General features: G+C 41.9%; 1 protein-coding gene across 2 annotated transcripts in view; it reads left to right on the forward strand.

Annotated features, from left to right (window-relative positions):
- cpped1 (calcineurin-like phosphoesterase domain containing 1) overlaps nt 1-23,092 on the forward strand; it is a 30,419-nt gene that overhangs the window by 1,030 nt on the left and 6,297 nt on the right. Inside the window, exons 2-6 of one of the 2 annotated variants that reach the window (XM_036132116.1) lie at nt 3,619-3,837; nt 9,832-10,004; nt 12,243-12,386; nt 12,493-12,625; nt 13,923-14,170. In XM_036132116.1, coding sequence (XP_035988009.1) covers nt 3,619-3,837; nt 9,832-10,004; nt 12,243-12,386; nt 12,493-12,625; nt 13,923-14,155 — 902 coding nt within the window. In that variant the 3' untranslated portion in view covers nt 14,156-14,170. Of the gene's footprint in view, nt 1-3,618; nt 3,838-9,831; nt 10,005-12,242; nt 12,387-12,492; nt 12,626-13,922; nt 14,171-23,092 lie in introns of those variants that run through there. The other variant, XM_036132117.1, reaches the window with a different exon arrangement.

Consider the following 23,092-nt stretch of genomic DNA (forward strand, 5'->3'; position numbering starts at 1 on the left):
CCAGAACAGATAACCATAACCAAGAAGTGTGTCAAACGAGGACCATCGTCAGTAAACAAATAAAATAAATTAATTTTAATTATGACGTTTATAATGTTTTAAAAGCTTGACCCAAATTCTAAGCACATTGCTTTTTACCAATTACCCTTCCATCTTTTAGAATGTTTAGCACCCCCTGCTGGTTGGTGGTGGAAACTCGGCAAAGAATTTATTGAATAAATCTAAAAATTATCATCATTTCAGTACCCTAGGTTCGTCAATATGTACCTATTATAATTGAAATATGTGAGGAATGTGTTAAATTCACAAAAACATTCAGAATGTCAGTGTTTTTTCAGTTATTCAGTATTTTCCGTGCCACGGTTCATCATGAAATAATTCATCTGATTAATTAACCAGGACAGCAGCACAAATGCAGATAAATCTGTAGTGGTGTTGGCCCCAACCCACCGACTTTGATGCGCAACCCCGATTAAATAAACTAAATTCTGAAATACATATATATGCTTTGAATTTCATTGTTCAATAATGTGCTTAGTTAATTATTTTAAAATTAAACCATTTGTAAAGTGTTTCTTTCATGCATTTATCTCCCGCTCTACTTAACCTATCACGTGTATAAATAGGTCTTTAATTTATTACTTTTATATTGGGGTTATGTGTTCATGAAATAATCCAAATTCATCTAAGGATGAATGCTACAACAGAGATAAAACAGGAAGCAGGGATAAAACAAGGCTAAACTGTCTGGAGCTGAGAATTGGAAATCCTCGCCTGTCCTCGCTGTTGGCAGCACATTTATCAGAGTCCTGAGGGTGCATTCACAAGTTGAGATAAACAAGAGGTTAGTTGGCACTAAAGGCGCTATAAACTCATTCGGTTTATGGGATGAAGATGGTAATCGTAAAAAGGAGAATGTGTTTCCAATCGTGTTTTGCTAAATGTCGATTACACAGAAGGGATCATTGTTGAGCTTTTTCCCCTCATCTTTCCTCTCTGTCTCCCGTTCCTTTACGTCTGCACCCACGTTTCTCTGGAGGCCTGAGTAATTAGAAACTCTGGGATGGAGATAGTAGGGGGGGGGGGGGCATGCCAAGGCCAGAGGATGCTGGGCAGCTACCGGACCCTCAGGGGTTTGCCTTGAACATAGCCCCCCCCCCCACCCCCCCACCATCCTCTGGAAACGCAGTGAGTGGAGCAGAAAGCTGTCGTTCACACCTGCTCTTCACATCTGTCCGTTTTCAGGCAACAGGCAGAACATTTGCATATCACTTAGCGGTGCTGTGTTAGTGTCTCTGAGTAATGCCGTGTTACTACCACCACTAGGCTGCAGCCACTGCTCCTCAACTACAACAACAGGCACGGCTCGTCTGCTTAATGAACAGGAGGAGGATCACGTGGCCTTTGTGTTGTAAACTGCAGAGATTATATTAACGTTAATAATTTAGTTTATTATTTAGCACGTCTCTCCTCCTCCAGCGTGTTTCTGTGCTGCTGATGGCGACTAGCCTGGCAGCTCAGCAGCCGGCCGGTCCTCAGACTTTCCTGCTTGCAGCAGAAAGATGTTTACTTTGGGTCCATTTATCGCAGAAGTTGGGGATAGATTCTGGGAATATGGACAAAACCAACATAACGTTGCTTTACTATGAGGCATATTGTTTCATTTTGTTCTGTAAACAGGCTGGTGTTCTTTATTTTCACTGTTAACTTTAACAGTTCATCTTTTTTACCTGAGAATGCCATATTATCAGTAATTATGCAATATTTGCTCTGGTATTTATTTCTTTTTTACTTTAAATTTTCGTGTTTCTGACAAAACTCTTCCTCTTCTGCTGTAGAAGTAACTTTAGGTTAGATTAGCTTGTTTTTTCCTACTATAAACTTTGTGTAACTCTGTGTTTTATTCCCTATTGTGGGACAAACAGGAGGATTATCAGGAGGTTTCTATGAGTGCTAAAATATTTCTTCAGTTTTTGTGTTATCGCTGCGTTTAAACACTGCGTGACCCCAGGGGCCTTGTGAATGAAAGACTGCGCGGCTGTCATGCTTAAGGTTGGCTGTAGCGAGAAATCCTGAAATTTGTGGTGCAAAACATAATTCAGATGTATGAAGCCGTGCGTAAACGGGTCACCTTGATAAATCCTGATTTGCCTGGAGTTGGACGTGTTGCATGTACCTGGGCCGCTCTTCCTCGCCCATAACTACAGATCAGTAAAAACAGCAGACGGCACCGACCACGTGTCCAAAGAACCGCAGCAACGCCGCTGTGAGAGAAGCACCTGCAGGGATGGATGCAGCGAGGGACAGAGGACCAGCGGCTTCTGCTGTGACATCAGCCACTCATTGAAGGAACATGTTGTCTGTCGGGTCCAAACGGCGCCGCTTAGCTGCTGCATTCAGCTGATGGATGTAATGATATTAATATGCATCCCATGTTTAAACCATAACAGCTGAAACTTCATTGGGTTAAATAAAACAGCAGATTTGGGTCCGTTTTAGGAATTTTATGGTGTTTTTATTGTTGATGGAAGAAGTTTGCGTTGCTGATCATTTTCACGGCAGGTCAAATTATTATTATTATTATTATTAATAATAAAATGCGCATGGACTGCTGCAGACTTTACACAACGCTGGTTTTTGTGCGTGCTGAGTTGGTCGTTTAAACATTGTACCGCAAGTTTTCTTAGGGCAAAAAAACTAGAATAGAAATAGAAAAATAGAAATATGATTGAAAAAATCATATTTATAAAATAGAAATGGTGTTGATCGATATCGATAATTATCAAAAAAATCAAAGCATACATTTTAAGTGCAGCCTGGCTGTTTTTTGCTGTTGCTTAGCAACCTACTTTTATATACAAAACAAACCAACTTTTAAAAAATTAAAAAGAACTCATGCTCTCTGAACTCTCTGAAGGGGGCGGAGCTTACTGACAGAGCGCTCCTGGGTCTGCGTTGTGATTGGTTGGGAGGATGTAATGATGTAATATTAACCTACATTATAAGCTAGAATTCTTAAAGAAGGAAAACTGTTATTCTACTGAACTTTTTACTGACCCTTTTTTTCTATCATTAATATATATTGTTAATGAATTATCGTCTTGCCCAAACCTTTCTGCGTACGCACGCTTCCTACCTGAGGCCCCAGGTGTGGCGTCTGCCCGCTGCAAAGCTTAGATTATCTGGCACAAGGAAATCAAAATAAATGCATAAAACCAAAGTTTTTCCAGATTAAACTTCTGGAAGAAAGGTTCTACCCGCTGCTGCCAGAGGGAAGCTTAATTCCTCACATCATTCCCCAAAGATGAAATCCACAATAAATGTTTACCGGCAGATTTGACAGATTCACGTTTAACCTGCTGGAAGGAAACTAAACAACTTTGTGTAAAACTGTAGACGTTTCACAATCTGCTGCCAAACACCAGTCTGGAGGATCCGGTCCGGATCTGGAGTCCTGAGCTGGACCTGGTGCCGGGGTTCAGTGACCGACATTAAAAGCTTTGCTGCAGTCAGTGAAATAAAGACGTTTTCATTTATTTTCTGCCTTTCCTCCCTCTGAAGCATCTTTAAAGCCATCCTCACTGCATTGTGATCCCGTTTGTCCGTCCCTCTTCCCAGATGCAGAGCGGACCTGGACCGGACCCTTCTGCTTCATCCAAGCTGCGGACCCCCAGCTGGGGCTGATGAAGGCCTGGAGGGAGGGGGACTGTGACGGCGGGGGGGACGAATGGGCCGAAGAGGTGGAGCTGACCAAACAGACGGTGGAGGCCGTCAACCGGCTCCGACCCAGGCCCAGGTTCATGGTGCTGTGTGGAGACCTGGTCCACGCCATGCCGGGTAGGACTGCTAAGCATCACCAGGAAGACCCACCAAGCTTTAATTCCACAGCTTCTACAGGATTAAGATAAAAGATAAAATAAGGTTATTTTACTGTCAGAAGGACATTTAACCTGAATACAAACCCTGTTTGCTGTAAAAACTATATACTTTATAAATCTATAAACATCTCCTAATATTCCCGCTTAGATCCACTTCCTGCCACAGTATGTGGCACGATATCCCATAACTAACGTTATAAGATCAAGATAGAATAAAAAAAACTCAGTAAATACAGTTTAACACCCTGCTGGTTAGAACCTGCATGTTCTGCAGCCGTTCTGAGGAACCGACGGGTTTCTGTGGCGGTCCGGTCTGAGGCGCGGCCCGAGGGGAGAAGCTCTGAATGAGGGTAGGAGATGATGGATATTAATATTTTAATTAATTCACATGGAGAAAAAGGCAAAGCTTCCAGGTGACTGGCCAATCAGAACCAACTCTGCCGACCAATCACAGCACAGCTTCTATTGTCTCTTTATTGCCTTGCAGAAAAATGACTTTTTACCCCTGAGATATCAACAAAATCTAATTTACTTAAAGATGTTTTCAGGACTTTATTTTAAATGTTAGGCGATTAACTAACATTTAAAATATGTTAGGTGAAAATTCAGGTTTTTGTCTCTGCAGCAGCTGCTCTCTGGAATAAGTGATTGACTTTATCGACTAATTTGCATTTGAAACTTATGATTTAATTTTGGAAAAATCAAGATTTTATTTCATTTTTTTGCCATTGCTCTGTATTAGTCCCGAAAGGTGAAATTGTTTTGGTAAAAGTAGCGATGTTTAATATTTTACTTTAAGACGAGGCCTTTTATATTATTCATTGACTTATTTTTTAAGTTGGTGTAAAGTTAAACAAGTGAAGTGGAGCCTGCTCTTAGATGTGCAATGCAAACATTTCATTATTTTCACTATTTACTGCGGCGGGGTCGCCAGCTTGATTTATAAAGCATGTAAAAAGTAAAAGTTCACACCTGGTCGATGAAAGACAAATTATTTTGTTTTTTTCCATTTTAGTTTTAGAAGACTTTCCACCTCAACGAAAATTTCACTCCAAATATTTTTTTTAAATATGTCACATATGCACAAACCTCCAATTCAACTTTTCTAAAGCCATTTTTGGACTTTTGGTCAAGGGCCGCACAAAATAAGGGCCCCCTTTGGAGACCCCTGCTTTAAAAAGTCTAAATTCCATCTTTAACGAGGCGTTTTTAATAACAGGAGAAGAAGAAAATCGTTTCAAAGTGTTGAGATACGCAGGACGGCGTGTAGAAATCAGAAATCAGAACCTTTTGGATCAAACTAAGGAACCAAGTTCTATATTTTCCTCTGATCTGCTTAACGTTTCGTCTTTTAGTGGTGAAACCTCTAAGGTTCCTGGTTCCAGGAGGGAACGCTGTCAGCTGGCCCTCCTCACTCGTTCAGCCTGAAGCTTTGGGCCAGCGGTTCTCCCTCAGCGGTTCTCCCTCAGCGGTTCTCCCTCAGCGGTTCTCCCTCAGCGGTTCTCCCTCAGCGGTTCTCCCTCAGCGGTTCTCCCTCAGCGCGCTGCTGCTCCATCCATTCTCCTGTTTTAGCAGCACAGCCTCCTGACTCCAGCTGATTTTTAGCCACGCAGAGCGACGGCCCTCTTAGCGCTTCTCAGGCTGTCGCTGTAAATGGAGGAACTTTATTTTTCTGTCGTATTCCAACAAGTGTTGCTGAAAGGTTTCCGTCTTTTCTCGGCTGATTCATCAACAGCTGCTGTTGGAGTCTAACCCGTGAACATCAGCTTCCAGCATCATGTGATATTTATCTGCAGAAAGCAGGGCCTCTGTAGCCGGGCGCTAACGAGACCTCGTCGTTAACGAGACAGTCGTTAAACTGTTCATGATCTCACAAACGGAGCCGGAGGAGAACCGGGTCAGGTTTCAGTTTGAGCCAGAACTCAGACCTGAGATGGACTGGAAAGCTGCAGAGTCAGCAGAAACTATTCAGCCTTTATTTAACAAGGAAAAGACCTCACTGAGATTATAAATGTCGTTATTAAGCGTGCCCTGGATAAGGCAGGTTAAGGCAGGACAAGTCACAGCGATCCGAGAGCCAGAACCATCAGAACCATCTGATCAGGGTCACGGTTCTGTTCAGGCCCTTTTTATTCAGAACTAGATGAGCCTGGTGCTATCAGCACCTCATCTGGTAAAGCTAAGCTGTTGTCATGAACCCCAGATGCTACGGGTCTGTAGACGGTCCGGTCCGGTGTCCCGAACAAATACGACGCTGGTTACTAACTGAACACATCCAGAACATTCGTTCACTTTAAAAAGCTTCTCTACAGTGAAGCAGAGTTCAACGTAATATAATTAATATATCGCAAAAGCTCCAAGGAGATTTAAAGCTTTTGTGACGACATGATCTTATTTAACAGCTGTTGATTCTATTCTATAAGGATTTTTAGACATTTTAGACGTTTAACTCACTCTGACCTCCAGACTGGAGCACTGTGCCGTAACATTTATAAAGACATTTATAAAGACATTTATAAAGACATTTATAAAGACATTTATAAAGACACGGTTCTTCTTTGCGTCTCTTGTGGAGTTCCTCAGGGCTCCGCTCTAGAGTCACTTTGATATTTCATTTATTTTCTGCCTTAAGATTCTGGTTTTAGGACACAGGGAATCTCTTTCTATGCATATGCTGATGAGCTTCTGATTTACCAACCGGTCCGTTTAATAAAATCTGTTTCAGGGTCTCATTCAGGTCCAACCTTTGCAGGTTCAGTCAGAATAAAGAAGAGAGTTTCCTTGGACCCAGTGGTAGTTGTAGTGCTTCTCATTCATATCTGCGTAGCCTCCAGTGTTTGATTCTGATCGGGTTGTTCATCAGGCTCCAGCTGTTAGTGTTTGTAGGAGTTTTTATCTGTACTCACCAGCTTTAAATACAGCATGAGAGGCAAAAATTTTTGTTTTTACGATTTATTGGAAGTTTAAGTTTAAATCATCTTTTTATAGTTGGGTATCATTTTCCTCTGCATACACAGCACTTTGGCCAATGGTGTTTATTTGTCACATGAATAAAGTTGAATTTTTGATCAGTCAACTCTGTACTAGACACTTTCTGAAGTGTTTGTTTGGCAGGATGCTATAATAATAAAGCTCTGCTTTAAAGTTCTTTTTTGGGAAAACACAAAATTCAGTTTCTTACGTTTCCCAAAAATATAAAATTTCATCTTGGTCACATGAACATAATTTCATGTATGAACCGGTGGGGTTAGTATAAAATTGTATTCTATGGTGATTCAGACGTAATAATTAATGCTGCATGATGCATAAAACACACAAGCTAAAGCAAACCACCTTTGCATGACAATTAGGGGTCGAATGTAAGGTTCCTGCCTTGCTAACTGGCCTTGAGGCAGAGGCAGAGAAGCCAGCAGGCCGCCCGGCCTCAGTGATCTGCTGACCCGTCTGAAGGCAGAGGTAGCAGAGTTCCCCTCAGTCCTGCAGGTTAAGCCGGGTATTAACACGGTTTGTCTGTAAAGTCCTTGGCCGCTGCTTTTAGAACCTGACTCTAGGCCAGTTATTCATATTCAGCACAGATCTGCCTCGCCTGCACTGCAAAAAGAGAACTAAAAATAAGTAACATTTTCTTGAAATGAATGTATTTGTCCTTGATTTGAGCAGGTAAATAAGATTATTTGCCAATGGAATGAGTATTTTTACCCCTAAAATAAGATAATTAGACATCCTGCACTTGAAATAAGATGATGGAGATGAAATGTTCCTATTTTAAGTGCAAACATTTTATTCCATTGGCAAATAGTCTTATTTTCCTGCACAAATCAAGGGCAAATACATTAATTTCAAGAAAATGTTACTTATTTTTAGTTCTATTTTTGCAGTGTGAGTCACCGCTCCGGCTTCCTTTGGGCCGCAGCGACCCGCGTTTGCAGCTGCACAGGACGCTGAAGTGGCCGTCCCGTCACGTGAGGGGGGGGCTGCAGGCGTCCTGCCGTCTGCGCCGTGTGAAGCGTGTCCGGCTGCAGCCCCCCCCCCATCATCAGGCGACTGCAGAGCGAGACGGTCGTCCCGGTGGAGCTGCAGGAGGAGCTTCAGCCTTTGGCCTGGAGGACCTGTAAGCAGCGCAGCATCAGCCCCGGTTACTGTCAGCCCCCGCCGAGCAGGTTGTGCGTGCCATCCTCATTACTCGCCACGTCCATCATGACGCCGGTAACCAGACTGATGGGGGGGGGGTTACAGCTGGAGCTGCTCCCTCCGTTCCTCGGCTGACATTTCCCCTTAAAGGGTTTATTTCCAATCTGAAATGAATGGGTGGCGGCCAGGGAAGCTGGCTGTCACCCGGCATTGTCGACGCCGCTGCCTGTCGGCGACAGGAAATTGGCAAGTGTGTTTCTGTAGCCGGAGATTTCACTCCCTGTTGCTCCTTTTCATTGCTCTCACATTGTGTTTGCCCGTCTCTCTATTATCTGTCGGCTGTCCTTAGCCAACAGCTGCGCTCACTTCCTCATACCTTACTCTGACAACCCTCATTTGCAAGTCCGTCCGCTTATACAAACACTTTAATTTATGCTCGCCTCTGATTAATCTCTTTGAAGCCCCCTTAAACCTCCTCTGGAAGCATCAAAGCTCGGCTTTGCTTGTGTAATTGTGGGTCATCCGGTGCCGGGTCCGAGCTTTAAACGCAGACTTAAAGGGCCGAGCGGCGACGCTTCATAAATTAGCTCCCCTATCAAAGAGTCGCTGATGAAGTGGGGATCAGAGCGGCTCGTGTACAGAACTTGGAGCAGAACCCTGATGGACTGATTTGCATTAAAGCGCTCCACACGGACCGGCCCGCTGGCCCAGACCAAACCATTTCCTGTCAAACTAAAAAAAAAGGCAGAGATGGAGCGTCTCCTCCCCTCTTTAGACCTTTACTGATGAAAAGTTCCCAGTTCTGGTTCCGGTCCAACTCCAGGGAACCCCAGAGACGATGGATTATCAGGAGCTGAAGCCAATCAGCTCAGAAATGTATTATTATAATAATAAACTATGATAAACTATAAAAGGGAACAGATGAACAAACTGAAACCAATAACCAATAAAAGGATTCAGTGAACATGTTTTAGAACCAGAGTTTGTTGAGAGGAGCTGGGAATGAGGCTAAATTAGCTTTAAAAGTTAACAGACGCCAACATCAGCTCACTATGCAAACTTTACTTTATAAAATTCAGACATTTCCTCCCAGCATCAAGCTGAAGATGTTCTGTCAGGAGAGAATAACTCATTTGTTCATCAGTTACCAGACGTACAGCATTGTCTGCTCCTCCACTGCAACCAAACTATTTTAGCTAAAACATGTTTAACGCCATTCCTCCTCTGTCTGATGCTGTTTAGGCAAATAATTGATGGAATGCTGCAGAATTCCTAAAATGTTGCTCAGGTTATCCAGTTCGGAATGCCCAGCAAAAAGGGAACTAAAAGTAAGTGAAATTGTCTTGAAATCAGTGTATTTGTCCTTGATTTGAGGAGCTAAATAAGATTATCTGCCAATGGAATAAGATGTTTGCACTTAAAATAGTAACAATTCATCTCTATCATCTTATTTCAAGTGCAGGATATCTATTTATCTTATTTTAGGGGTAAAAATACTCATTCCACTGGCAAATAGGGTTATTTAGCTGCTCAAATCAAGGAAAAATAAACTAATTTCAAGAAATTTTAATTACTTTTAGTTCCCTTTTTGCAGTGTGAGAAGACGGAACCAGAACATTGCTCTTGAGATCCCTCCCTGTGGTGATTAGTATTGCAGATGATCCGGTTCTGATCCGGTTCCTTTAGGCAGCGCCTTACACGGTCTGACGGTCTCCGTTTGGCTCGTTTCATCTGGACCAAACATCATCAGTTCACGTTGTTCCATTTATGGCAGAACCACCGCTGTTCTGCGTCCGTCTCTGATCCTTTCTACTCGCCACAGGAACGCCGTTCAGAGAAGGTCAGGAGCGAGACCTGAAGGACGCCTTAAAGGGGACCGATCCCTCCATCCCGCTGGTGTTCGTCAGCGGCAACCATGACCTGGGCAACACCCCGACCCCCAGCACGGTGGAGCAGTACTGCGGCGCCTGGGGGGACGACTACTTCAGCTTCTGGGTAAGGAGAGAGAAGATGCAACAGAGTAACCCATCATTGCTGGAGACCAGGGGTCCGTTCTTCATACGTCGCTAACTCAGCTAGCTGGATTTGATTGTTGATGATTTGGCATGATCTTGGATCGTTTGATTCTTCGAAACTCATCCTGGACTTGTTGTCATAGCAACATGTGCTGGCCAGCAGGCTTATTTCATGTAAACAGGATTAGATCGCGGCTTTATAAGCAGAGGAGATAAGGAAGTCTGTCCAGCTAGTGGCAGAGGACGGGACAGAATTATGGAACACCATTTTTTTAATGTTTAATAAAAGACAAGACAAATACACTTAGTTCCTGTCGTTTTATTTAAACAATTCTTTATAAAGAAAAGACAGCAAGTCATCGTTTGCCTGCAATAAGAGATAGTTATGTAAAGTCAGCAATACTACTATGTATCAAATGGTGTTTTAGAACTTAATCTGAAGGTCCTTTTGAAGCAACTCGATCTCTACTGCAGTTTTTCTCTTTTTCAAGTTTCTCCTCTTAATTTCAGTTTTTTCAGGTCAAAATACAATTTTTTTTGTTGAAGAAGCCGTTTATATAGGGAACGGATGGCCCCCTGTGTAATTTTGGGAAAGAAAAAGAAAGGGTGAAACATTCCTCATGCAACAAATGTAAAATAACCTGTTTTTTGTTTTTCAGCCTTTTTCTTGGTGGCTGGGGAAAAAGTGCCTTTTTAAAATAAAGTATAATAATGAAAGGCTACCATTTTGTAGAATATTCTTGTATTTCACTTTTACTTGTCCCCATGTTCTAGTGGCTCCTGTGGAGGCTCTGACATAAAAGAACAAAGTAAATATGAAATTATTAAAAAGCAAAAATTAATACTGTAGAAAGTGATAGAAACATCTACCATGGACAGTATTTACGCATTAATCTGTCTGCTGATTTTTGCCAGCCCTCTCTCCTGGCTTTAGCAGACTTTGAGGTGTTTTAATTAATGACTCAAATTCGGCATAACCTTCCAAGCTCGTGTTCTGCTTGGGAGAAAAACTGTGGGCGTTCTTTGTTCATGCTGAACAGCCAATAGCAGCGCTGCTGATCATTGTTTCTACTATCGACACATTTCCCCTTTTAAACAAACACATGAACACGCAGTTATCTCAGATAACTCAATCCAGCCATACTAATCATAAACAACAGGTGTGTTGGAAGAACCCAATTAGCCGGATCATGATTAGCCGGATGAAATCATCTTGGATGTCTCATTTGATCTCGGATGTTTTAAGCAACGTACGAAGAATGGACCCCAGAAGCCTCAGGGAGAAACATCTAGCTGCTGTTATTATTTTTTATTCTAGTCACAGATCTGAAGTGTGCCTGCAGTTTTATTTCACTGGACTCATTTTCCTTATTTCAATATGTTCATGGTTCTCAAACACTGAAAGGTAAAGCTTCGTCTCCCCATGTAGGCTGCAAATGATCTGCTGTGTCTGCCTCCTCATCGTTAACCAGCTACCAGGCGTGGAGAATATTACAGCTGATGAAAAAGGGAAATATGCTGCAGGTGTGCCATAAAATAACAGATAGAAATGAAATTAATGCAGAATAGAAGGTTTCAGTATTCCCTCCTGGGTATTGATTGGCCGTGAGGGGCCAAGTGAGAGGAAGAGTAGTAAAAAACCTTTTTTTACTAATAAAAATCTAAAACACTCATTCCCCTTTTCTTTGATACCCTAGAATAAAATCATGTGCAGCAAATTGCTTTCATCTGTGTGTGATTGGATCTAATAAATCCGTTTATTCATTCAGCACTGTTCACACATAAAACGTTCTTCATAGAGAGAACGTAACCATTAATACGCCGCGGGGAGCCAGGTGATTTTAGCATCTGATCAGGCAGCCAGAGACATTATGGGATGGGTTCATGGGTTAGAATGGCCTAGTCAAAGTCCAGACCTGAATTCAGCAGGGAATCTGTGGCAAAAGCCAAAAGCTGATGTTGGCAGATCTTCTCCATCCAGTCTGAGTTATTCAGAGGAGAATGGGCTGAATTTTCAGAGTGTAGACTTTCAGAACCAGAATGATTCTGATGCAGATTCAGAATCATTCTGTGCTGTTCTGTCGTGCCGGACCGCTGACGCTCGGCTGCCGTGACAGAACCTCACAGAACCCGGAGACGTGAATGTGTTGCGAAGCACGGCGGGTTTGGCTCACGAGTTTGTTTGAATGCTTTCCTTCTGGTGCTGCTGTTGCTCCAGGTGGGCGGCGTTCTCTGCCTGGTTCTGAACTCCCAGCTGTTCTACGACGCCTCGGCCTGCCCTCAGCTGAAAGAGGCTCAGGAGACGTGGCTGGAAGCCCAGCTGAGCAAGGCCTCCTCCTCCTCCTCCTCCTCCTCCTCTACGGTGAGACGGCGTGACTCCGTGATTCATGCAGATCTATGAGATCATGTCTTGGTGGACTGCGTGTGGACCTTGGTTTGAAATTCATTATTTCCTCTGTTCTGCTTAGGAGCCCAAACCAAAGCACATCTTGGTTTTCCAGCACATTCCTCTGTACCTAAAGAGCCCCGATGAGGAAGATGACTACTTCAACCTGCAGAAGGAGGTCCGGCGGAGGCTGCTGGACAGGTTCAAAAGAGCCGGTAAGGCTGCAGCTCTGATGGAGCGCGCTCACGTGGTCCAGTGGTCTGCTCACCACGAGAAATCTGCAGAAATATGTTCTGTTTCTGATCCATATGGGCCGTAAATCGAGGTTTTATTGTCAAAGCCATCGCTCTTCTTTCCAGCCCTGAAATAGCAGCTGTGTTTTCCTTTATGAAGATGGATTGAGGCCACAGTCTTAATACGTCTTAGCAAACGCTGCCGCTAAAGCTCCTCCTTCCAGCCATATCTAAGAGAGGCAGAACTGGGATCTGAGCCCAAGGAATTAATATGCCATTAGCCGGAAGAACAAGAGACGCTCCTGGCTCACACACGCCGCACCGCTAATCAATTACTGCAGTCACATCCCATAATTCCTTCATCAAAACCCATTGTTGGAGGCTTACCAGAGAGCGATACAAGGCTACTTAGCCAGGAAGCTCCAACAAGGACGGTGAGCCTGCAGCGGGAGGTTCTGACACGATAGTCTACGAGTGACACAACCTCTCATCCGGACCGGTTCTGTGTTGGGAAGTGGTGTTAATTTCCTAACAACGTGTTATTCCTCACATTTCTCGCTCTTCCTGTGTTTTTACGTCCCTCTCAGAACCAGGGGTCTCCATCTCAGCGGGTCAGTTATCTGCTTCCATCATGACAGTAAAGTCTCATTAAGCCGCCTCTGTTTGACCGTGTTGGCCCGTTTTGGTCCGATGACCCTTGAATGAATCATTTATTACCGACTTCCCACCAAAATGAAGACATGCAGACGTATTCCTGCATGCAAACACAAACAGCGTGTTGCATATTTATCCCTGAACGCAACCTGAATATAAATCATCTGCTGAAAGCAACACAAAGATGTCTAGGCGCTTCGCTCACACAATAGTTTTCTCCTCCAGGGGAGCATTGGTTCCAGCATTAAAGGGCAATTAACCAGCTTTCTTTACAATGGGGGGGGGGGGGTCTTATCTGCAGTGTTGTTCACATATGCACTGCCAGCAGTTATAGATTCAGACTACATATAGGACATGGATGTGACCTACATATCTACATCAGCATGAAGGTAACACAGATGTTATTTTTCAGGGAGTTTATGGTTATATAATTATTACATAGAAAAAAAAAAAACAGAGCAGACTTCAGGAAGGCTTCATTTTGGGCCGCAGGTTGCTGCATCTGGTAGTAACAGTATAGTAATATCATCTTTATTGTCATTGAAACATACATTACAACAAAATTTCTTCTTTGCTTTTAACCCATCAGTCCAATGCTGAGTAAATAATGTTTAATGTTTAAAAGGCGTCGGCACACCTTGGTGTGTGGAGGATGTCCTGCAGCCATTGGGCAGGATGAGCGGCCCATGGTGGAGTTTGATTGGTTGCTTTAAAGCAGGTGCCAGTATGTTTGACAAAGCATGTGTGGGAACCTTCACACACACCCACCGGCTTCCAAACCAGGCGACTGTGACATCTGTGCCGTCATATACCGTCTCCAGATCTCCCACTCAGAGCCGTGAGTCACTGTGGAAGTGACCAAAGCAGACATATGTACAAGAAGTGGATTACAACATGCAACTGTAAATAAAATCCACACTTTCTAGTAATCGTCACTTTAAATGGGATGAAATGGAGCGGCCTGCTTTTCAGCTCCATCGGCCTGCGTTGGGAGCAGGTGGAGGGAAACTGAAAATCCCATAAAGAAGGAGTCCATAAAAGGCAAAGATGGACAAAGACCAGCGGGTCGTTGAGGCTGCAAGAGAGAGCAAGGCTTTAATGAGACAACAGGAAGGCTGCAAATGTTTTTCAATCACTGGACGGGAAAATGTTGGCTGATTGGTGGAAAACTCAGAGAATCTACATTATCTAAGGAAAACAGGCAGTCGTTCCTGTTTTCTCACCCCAACCACACTAAGTGAAATAGACTTGGGGTGAAAAGCTGCAGGCATCCAGGTAAAGGTGAGACTTTGGCTATTATTTCAGTTGTTTTACTAAAAACTGCTCAGTTTAATCCATATTACGCTTCCTTTGCTTATGCTTCTATGAAAGAAACAGGTAAAGTTCACCAATAAGCTAACTTTTAGTTATTGTTTTTAATCTGTATCTGCTTTTTAATCTTTCATTTTAAAGCACGTTAGCTGTCTGATTGGTTGTTTAAAGGCTCTATAAATCAATAAAAGAAGTAATTACGATATAAATGCAAAAAGTATTTATTCAACTTTTCTCTTTAACTTGATCAATGCAATTATAACAAAAAGTAAAATAAAAACTCAACCCCAGATGTCAAAAATGATTTAAATCACTTTAAAATGTATACACACAAATATACAAGCAAACAAATGCGCCTGAACCTGTCAGAAAATAAACTAAATGTAACTCAGTAACTAGCAATTATGATGCAACATGAAGCACTTTGAAATCAATTAAAACAAGTATTTTTATAGCGTCAAATGGTCATAATCCACATGTTCTGTTTAAATGTAATCCGTGAACCTAAAAGGCTTTTCTGTCACACTTTGCTTCACTTCTTTTATCAGATTCTGGGTCAACGATCCGATCTTCTGGTTCTGGTCCATCTAGGAACATTTTCTTCAATAATATTTTTTATCTATAAATAATAATAATATACATAATCCTTCTGAACAGAACTGGGATTTGGAAGGTTTGCCAGTCTGGTTTTAAACCTCTACATGACACTGAACCAGCACCGTTGGGTTTTTAATCCTGACCTTTTTAGTAATAACTTTAAATAATTTCCCTCTGAGATTATTAAAGTATTTCTGATTGTGAGTCTGGAGGTTCTGTCATTTGCTGCTTTTAGACCCGACGGCTGACCGCAGTATTCTCTTACCCCGTGTGGAACATGGGGATTAAAGGTGCAGCATTACACTGGTTTGGTTAAACAAGTACTTCTTTAGATGTGTTTTATAAATTTATGATATATTTGGATAATATGACATCTATCAATGTATTTACTGACATACACAGAGCTTTGCTGAGTTACTTGAGCAACTGTAAACAACTAAAATGCCCATTTATGCTCTCCTAGTCCTGCACTGATTTTGTCTGTGCTGCGTTACTGCTCTGGAGCATCGCGGCTTTAATTGGCTGTTAATTGGCTGTTAATTGGCTGTTAATTGGGATTCGCAGAAGGACCAGCCAATGAGGGCGCAGAGCAGATTTTATATATATATATTATAAGACGCTGTCCGAATCAGAACCGGTGGGTCGATGCTCTGAGATCATCAATCAGCCATAATATTCTGATCATCCATCCATCCATCGATTTTCTAACACGTCTATCCCTTATACTCTGATCAGTACATCTTTATGATTAAAATGAACGATGTTTCCACAAGTGATGAAAACGCAGCCGTAGGTCTTCTTCTCTGCTGGACGTCTGGTCTTCTACCTGGAGGCCGGAAGCCTCAGGGTGTGGAGGAGGTTCTGAACAGTCAGCCAAGTAGAAGAAATGAGCAGCTAAGCCGTTATAAGAAAGCTCTTATTTTAATTTATCAACTTTTTTTCCATAGCACCGTCCAGAATTACTGGAAATTTGGTGCACAAATTATTTCAGACTGTGGGATTTTTCTGCCACCGAATAAAAGAACTCAAACTGCCAATTTTTTATTTTGTAAAATGTTCAGCGTGAGATCATGCTTCTGCATTCAAGCATGAATTTATTTAGGCTTTTTACACATTTTACCAGGCGCTCAATCATTATGAATCTCTGTAACGAACAGAAAAGCTCAAAAAATACCCTGAGAAAGACTAAAGATAAAAGTGAGGTTCTAATTGGCTGCTGTTCACCACTACAGGCTTACAGTGAGATGGTTGAGCTTAGCCTAGTTCAGGAAGTGAGCCAGTCACACATGCAGGCGGGAGCACAAACGACTTCAAATGCACAAATATTTTGGGAAAAACATTTATTCTCCTGTGAGGCAGAAAGGCGCAGCAGCGTTTCCCACACTGAGCGCTAATTTCAGACCCAGAACCACCGTGTTCCTGCTGCTCATTAATCTGGCTGAACATGTTGCTGTGGGACGCCGTCACTGAGTCTAAAAACAGGTAAATGTCAGGTTTAAACACCTAAAACATTTATTAAACAAACACAAGGGGGAGAGACAACAGAAGAGGTAATTTTCATAAATCTTGCAAGGAGAGCTAAACGGAGATGCTTAATACAGATCTCCAAATTCACTCTGAAGTAGGGCTGAACAATTAATCGCATTTTCAATATAATCGAGATTTAAAAAAACGCAATTTCCAAATCGCAGAGGTCTGCAATTTTTGGCTATTTAACAATTAGTGAATCAGACACGTCCATTAGGTGTTGGTAAAATGTTTAAAGTGGGTTTGCCTCCACATGGAAGGGAAGACAGTTGCAGCAGTGAGATAATCTAATTTTATTACTTGTTTTAGAGTTTATATAATCATACAAAGCATTAAGTACAGGTCAATCAGTTTAATACATAGACTTGCTTGTTGGTTGCACTTTATCTTCAACAAGGATTGATGTCTAATTAAATTAAAAGCTGTTCTCTCGAACAATATTCTGATTAATAGAAACATTAAAAGTTCATATTTAAAATAGTCCTTGTTTACAAACATCTTTATTTAGAGGCCATTTTTGTTGCTTGTGGTTAATGAGGAGAAAAATCAAAACATCAAAATTGCAATTTTGGTTGAAATATATTGTAGGCAGAACGCAATCATTACTGCTCTGAGTTTAGATGCTGTGGGTCTTTTAGCAACTAATCCACATGGCGAGGAAACAAATTGATTTGTTGTTTGTATATATTTTGAAACACATGATAAATTAAACTGGGGAAAAAAAATCACATTAAATCACAATATTAAGAAAAAAAATCGCACTTAGATTATTTTACAAAATCGTTCAGCCCTACTCTGAAGCAAATCCGTCGCCTCCTCTTTTTATTTAGGCAGAGGAATCCCTGGTTCCACTGTAGAGCTACGGGGTCGGGAGAAGCAAAACAACCGTGACCTTCCAGATAAAACCAAACAGTTCACACAGTTCAGTTATTCGTAAGCACTCCAGATGGCTGAATAGAGTTCATAAAAACACTTTTTATAGTCACAACATATTTCTCTGCTTTCTGCAGGCCTTCTGCAACGATAAGAGAGATCTAAAACCTTAAACTTCTTAGTAGTAAAGAGTAAATATATATGAAAAATGCAATGAACATAGTAAATAACAAAATATGTAGAAAATAGTAAGAACTAGAAAAAGCTGTTCCTACGTAACAGCAAGTGAGAATGCTAATCTGCAGAATGATTGAGCAGAAGATGCAGAAAACATTGAAATCAGATTTGAAAAATTAAAAAAAAAAATAAGAATTTGAAAGGATTTGAACAATTTGAAAAATTTGAATAATTGGAAGAAATACAAGAATTTGAAGGAATTTGAAAAACTTTGAAGGAATTTGTAAAATTTGAAGATTTTCGAAAAATTTGAAGAAATTTGAAGAATTTGAAAGATTTGAAGAATTTGAAAAATGTCAAAAATTAGAAGAATTTTAAAATTTTGAAGAAATTTGGAGAATTAAAAAAAAATTGAAGGAATTTGAAAAATTTTAAGCATTTGAAAATTTTGAAGAATTTGAAAAAATTTGAAGAAATTTAAAAAATGTGAGAATTTGAAACATTTGAAGAAATTTGGAGAAGTTCAAAAAATTTGAAGGATTTTGAAAAATTTGAAGAATTTGAAGAAATTTGAAAATTTTCAAAAATTTGAAGGAATTTGAAAAATGTGAAAGATTTGAAGAATTTGAAGATTAAGAACAATTAGAAGAATTGGAAGTATAGGAAGAATGTGAAGAATTTGGAGGAATGTGAAGGAATTTGAAGCAATTTGCATTGATTTCAATGGGAACAGCCAAAAAAATCGCACAAAAAGTGAAATATTTTAAAAAGTGTAAAAGTTAGCATAACCATGAGCCATAGCAGGCATGCCGGGAACGAGCCGAACGTTTTGACACAAAAATTGTTGAAATCGGTTAAAGTATGCGGGAGTAGTTAGACGCCGACGGAATAATTCTAAGCAAAGGCAGCCTGTCCCTGATAAAATAAAAGCACTTCCTGTTACATTCAGGAAGTGGCATTTTTAACATGAAGCGATGTGGGGGGGTGTCCTCGTTTATTTCTCACCAGAAATCATTTATAAAATTACATTTACCACTAAAATTTAAAAGGTCTTTTAGTTTTATTAAAATGAATATTAAATACACATTTTGTCCAACAATGTTAGAAAAACAAAGGTTTTCACAGGGTGTCCTAATTTTTTACATGAATTAAAGTGATAAACTCTGATTTATGTCTCAGATTTTTACACGTGGCAGCAAATTAAGAATATCCCAGCGGCTGCATTTCCTGAGCAGAATAGATGTGAGCGAGTATTCCCGGATAACTAGGACAGGTTATTTATAGGAAATCAGGCGGTCTTCTGCTGTTTGTGTGTGAGGGTCATTTTCTCTCTGTGGTAAATGATGTTACATCTGAAGAGCCGTCAGCCCCGCTGCTATTTCCTTCATATTACCCGACCGTTGAGCAAACATCATCTGCTGCTTCTGCTGCCGGTGCCTCGGTGCTGCAGCCGGGGATATGAAGCCTCCAGACGCTCCGCTCTTCATCACAGCCGTTACCGCAGAGGCCAATAAAGACTTTCAGCCATATATTATTAGGTCTGGTGGCGTCGGAGGCTCATATATCATCCCGCCACAGTCTGAGAAAACACTGTTAAAGAAATCATTTTAAAGCAAAACCTATCCAAATATACTGGAGACACCCCCACAACACTATTCACTTTGGTTGAGTGTATTTATGTAGCGCCGGTTCACAGCAGCTGTCATCTCAGGGCTCAGCTCGGCCCAGTCATGCCGGCACGGTGCACGCTCCCCGGTTCTGTTCTGCTCATCAGTTCTGTCAGCGTCGGGTTTTTGTTGTTCAGACTGGAAAAGGTTCCTATGGCGGACTCTGCAGCAGATTCTGCTGCTCTGGTGCCGTTAGACCTGCAGCTTTTCTATGATTAAAAAAGTTTAAATGCTTTTATCGAGAAACACATCAGACTCAGATTTAGACAAACTTTGTCATTTTAAATGCAATGCAATGAGATTGCAATTGAAATACAATATAGAGTGCAGCAGTGATAAGTATGTAACAGTGGAGGAGAAAAACAGCTTTTAAAAAAGTTTGCAGAAGAATGTTCCACCATGTTTATAGTGCAAAGATAATGGTGCAAAAAAAGGCATTAATTTGAGAAGTTCAATGGGGTCAGTGCAAAATAATATTGGTGCAAAAGTGCACTAAATGTTCAGTTGAGTATTTAAATGGATTATAAACGTTCAGCAACGTTGGCAGTGCAGAATAATGATGCAAAAGGCCATAAAGTTGGGTTCTGGATTAAAGGGTTGATATTTCTGGAGTCAGCAGATCCCTCACCGGCTTTAGGTCCTGGATATCAGCTTCTGGGTCAAACTCTGACGGATCGGGACCATTCTTGCTTAGAGGCTGTCATCTTTTTTGTGATTTTCTTTTTGTCTTTGTAGAAACAAATACATTCTACAACAGGCAGGCGGTTTCCCTCCAACTTGCTAAAAGCTTTTTAACCAGATATTACTGAGGGTCTATGTGTTCATTTAGGCCTGTATGTATAATTTTGAACCTGTGTGGAGTAGAGAAAAATTCACAATGAGTTAAAACGGCACATTCTTGTTTTTCCTCAAGAATGTAGAATCAGACCAGCTGACTAATAAAAATAATAATAATAAAAAAATAAAATAAAGTTCTGTCTGCTGCTAAGTGTGAAACATCTATTCAATAAAGTTAAAGTGTATTTATATTGCATCAGTTAACAACGCATCATCATCTAAAAGATCTTTCCAAAGTCAGCTTCCATCAGATCCTCCAGGTTGGTGAGAAAGTTTCCTCTCTAAGGAAACCCAGCAGGTTGCATCAAGTCTCTCCAAGCAGCATTCACTCCTCCTGAAAGAGCGTAGAGCCACAGTGGACAGTCGTCTGCATTGTTGATGGCTTTGCAGCAATCCCTCATACTGAGCATGCATGAAGCGACAGTGGAGAGGAAAACTCCCCTTTAACAGGGAGGAGAACCTCCAGCAGAACCAGAACCAGGCTCAGTGTGAACGCTCATCTGCCTCCACCCACTGGGGCTTAGAGAAGACAGAGCAGAGACACAGAAAGCTCAGAAGCTCACATTGACCCAGGAGTACTTTCTATGTTAGAGAAGACAGAGCAGAGACACAGAAGCTCATCTGACCTGAGCGGTCACTTTAATTACCATAAATCAGAGTGGATTCGGGTTCAGCCATGCATGCGTGGGTTTACTGTTTCCAATAAACGCTTTGAGTTGGGAATCATGCAAAAGCAGCTTAGAGGAGTGTGCAGGAAGTCTGGAGGTTGTTAAGCCGTAGAGCAAAAGCCCATTTTTCTTCCGAGGCTTTCATTAAGTAAGCAGCTGACACGGATCCGTTTCTGTATTTGAGCATCTAGTGCTAATATAATTCAGTCCAGAAGACGAATGTGGCGTTAGCAGCAGCTGAAGTATTACTAGTTTTATTGTGTAAAATCACTGAGCGCTCTTTATGACGCACCCGTTCTCTGCACCAATAAAACAGGAGCGTGCTTCAAAACGGAGACATTTTTCATGCTCTGCTGCCTCACAGTTGTTGTTTTCTGGTAGTTCTTTATTTCCTTCACACGCTGTGGGTCTCACGGGTCTGGGCCCACTGAGTAAATCACCGAGGTTCTGGCCGTTCCAGACAGGATTTAGTTCCTGAGCTGCTTCTGTGTTCCCGTCACACTGTTGGGTCATTTTATTCATTCATTCCCTGATCTCAGCCTGTTGCTGCTGAATTAGCCAACCATCTTTGCTGTGCTGACTGTTTTCCACAGACATGCTGTGACTTATCGTGACGTATTGACCCCCTCGCTATCTGCGCCTTATCTCCGCGGCCCAGCTTCACGTAGACGAGCTGTGAGCGTAATTAGTCTGGTTGGTTCATCAGAGCGAGCGTTCCACTCTGGAAACTGTCCACTGCCTCGTCGCTCACAGTAGTCAAAGTGTCTGTCGCCACGACCTCCTCGCGGTTAGTGGGCCGGCGTCGGCCTTTAATTGGACCGGCAGTCACTAATGTGCTGTGGCTCGCATTAAAGAGCAGCTTTTATTGCTTGTTTTCACTCGCAGCAAACGTGCAAATAAATCCGTCAGAGATGCTTCTGTAAACCGGCTGCTGTGAAGGTTTTTATTCAGCCCTGAAGTTCTTCACTCGTCGATGTTTCTGTGCAGCAGCTTCACGCTGAAAGCCGTAATCACAGTAATCGCTGCTCTCAGGGCTTCAGCAGATCAGCATCACGATTCACAGGCGTGTAGAAATGTGGTTGGTGGCAAATAGACGCGTGAACTGGAGGCTTTAAGCGTGTACACACACACCGGTACCAGACCTATGTTCCCCCCCGCACCGGGACCAGACTTATGTTTTTTTTTTTTGTTGTTTTCAATGAATCGACCAACAGAAAGTGTGAACTTGTCATTGAAAGGGAAATTAAACCATGTGGTTTCCAACAAACTTTAAACGATTAAAGGTTGAATGCTGTGGCGTCCATATGTTGTATGTTGGGGGGGGGGGGGGTACTTGCATTTGTAGAGTAGCCATATTGGACTTCCTTTCATGGCAAACAGCTGCAGAGCCCTGCCTACATCAGATGAGCTGCACAGAGATCCCGCCTTCGGTTGCTCTGATCAGAGCTACGTTCACTCTGCAGCCTGAAGTGACCCAATTCTGACTTTTTTGCCCATGTGTGACCTGGATCTGATCTTTTTATGACAGTCTGAACAACACAGATTGGATTTTTTCAAATGCCACCCAGGCTGCTTGGATATGTGGTCCTGAATCTGATGCGTATCTGATCTTTATAAATGTGACCTGTGTCTGTACGGCCGCGTCGCATTTATCCGACCTGTACGTCACAGATACTCGCCAAACGTCACTATTCTGCATCCTACTGTGCAGAAACTGGAAGAAAAATGACAACAATGAGGAGAGCAGTCAATGGAGGGAAAGCTCTAGTTAGAAAATAAATGAATGACTGCAAAATACGCACCAGCATTATAATCCATGTTTACTTCCACAAACACTGAGGACGCTTTGCTACGTGTGACGTCATCGCGTCCTCTACTGCGCATGCGGGACACTTAAGGTGTATGAATTCAGTTCACACAGGAGATCACATACATTTGGAAATGAACGACGACGCTAAAAAAATCTGATTTCACAAAAAAATGCAGTGTGAACGTAGCCTTAGACTTGTTCGTTACCCAGAATGCCGCGGTGAAACCGTTTCCTGTGAGGTACCGTTGGGCCGACGTGACGCAGCCGGTCAGGGGAGCATAAACGCCACATTATTAAACTGACTCAAGAAAACCTTCAGGAGAGAACG

The sequence above is a fragment of the Fundulus heteroclitus genome, unplaced genomic scaffold (genome assembly GCF_011125445.2).
Source record: "Fundulus heteroclitus isolate FHET01 unplaced genomic scaffold, MU-UCD_Fhet_4.1 scaffold_47, whole genome shotgun sequence".
Lineage (NCBI taxonomy): Eukaryota > Metazoa > Chordata > Actinopteri > Cyprinodontiformes > Fundulidae > Fundulus > Fundulus heteroclitus.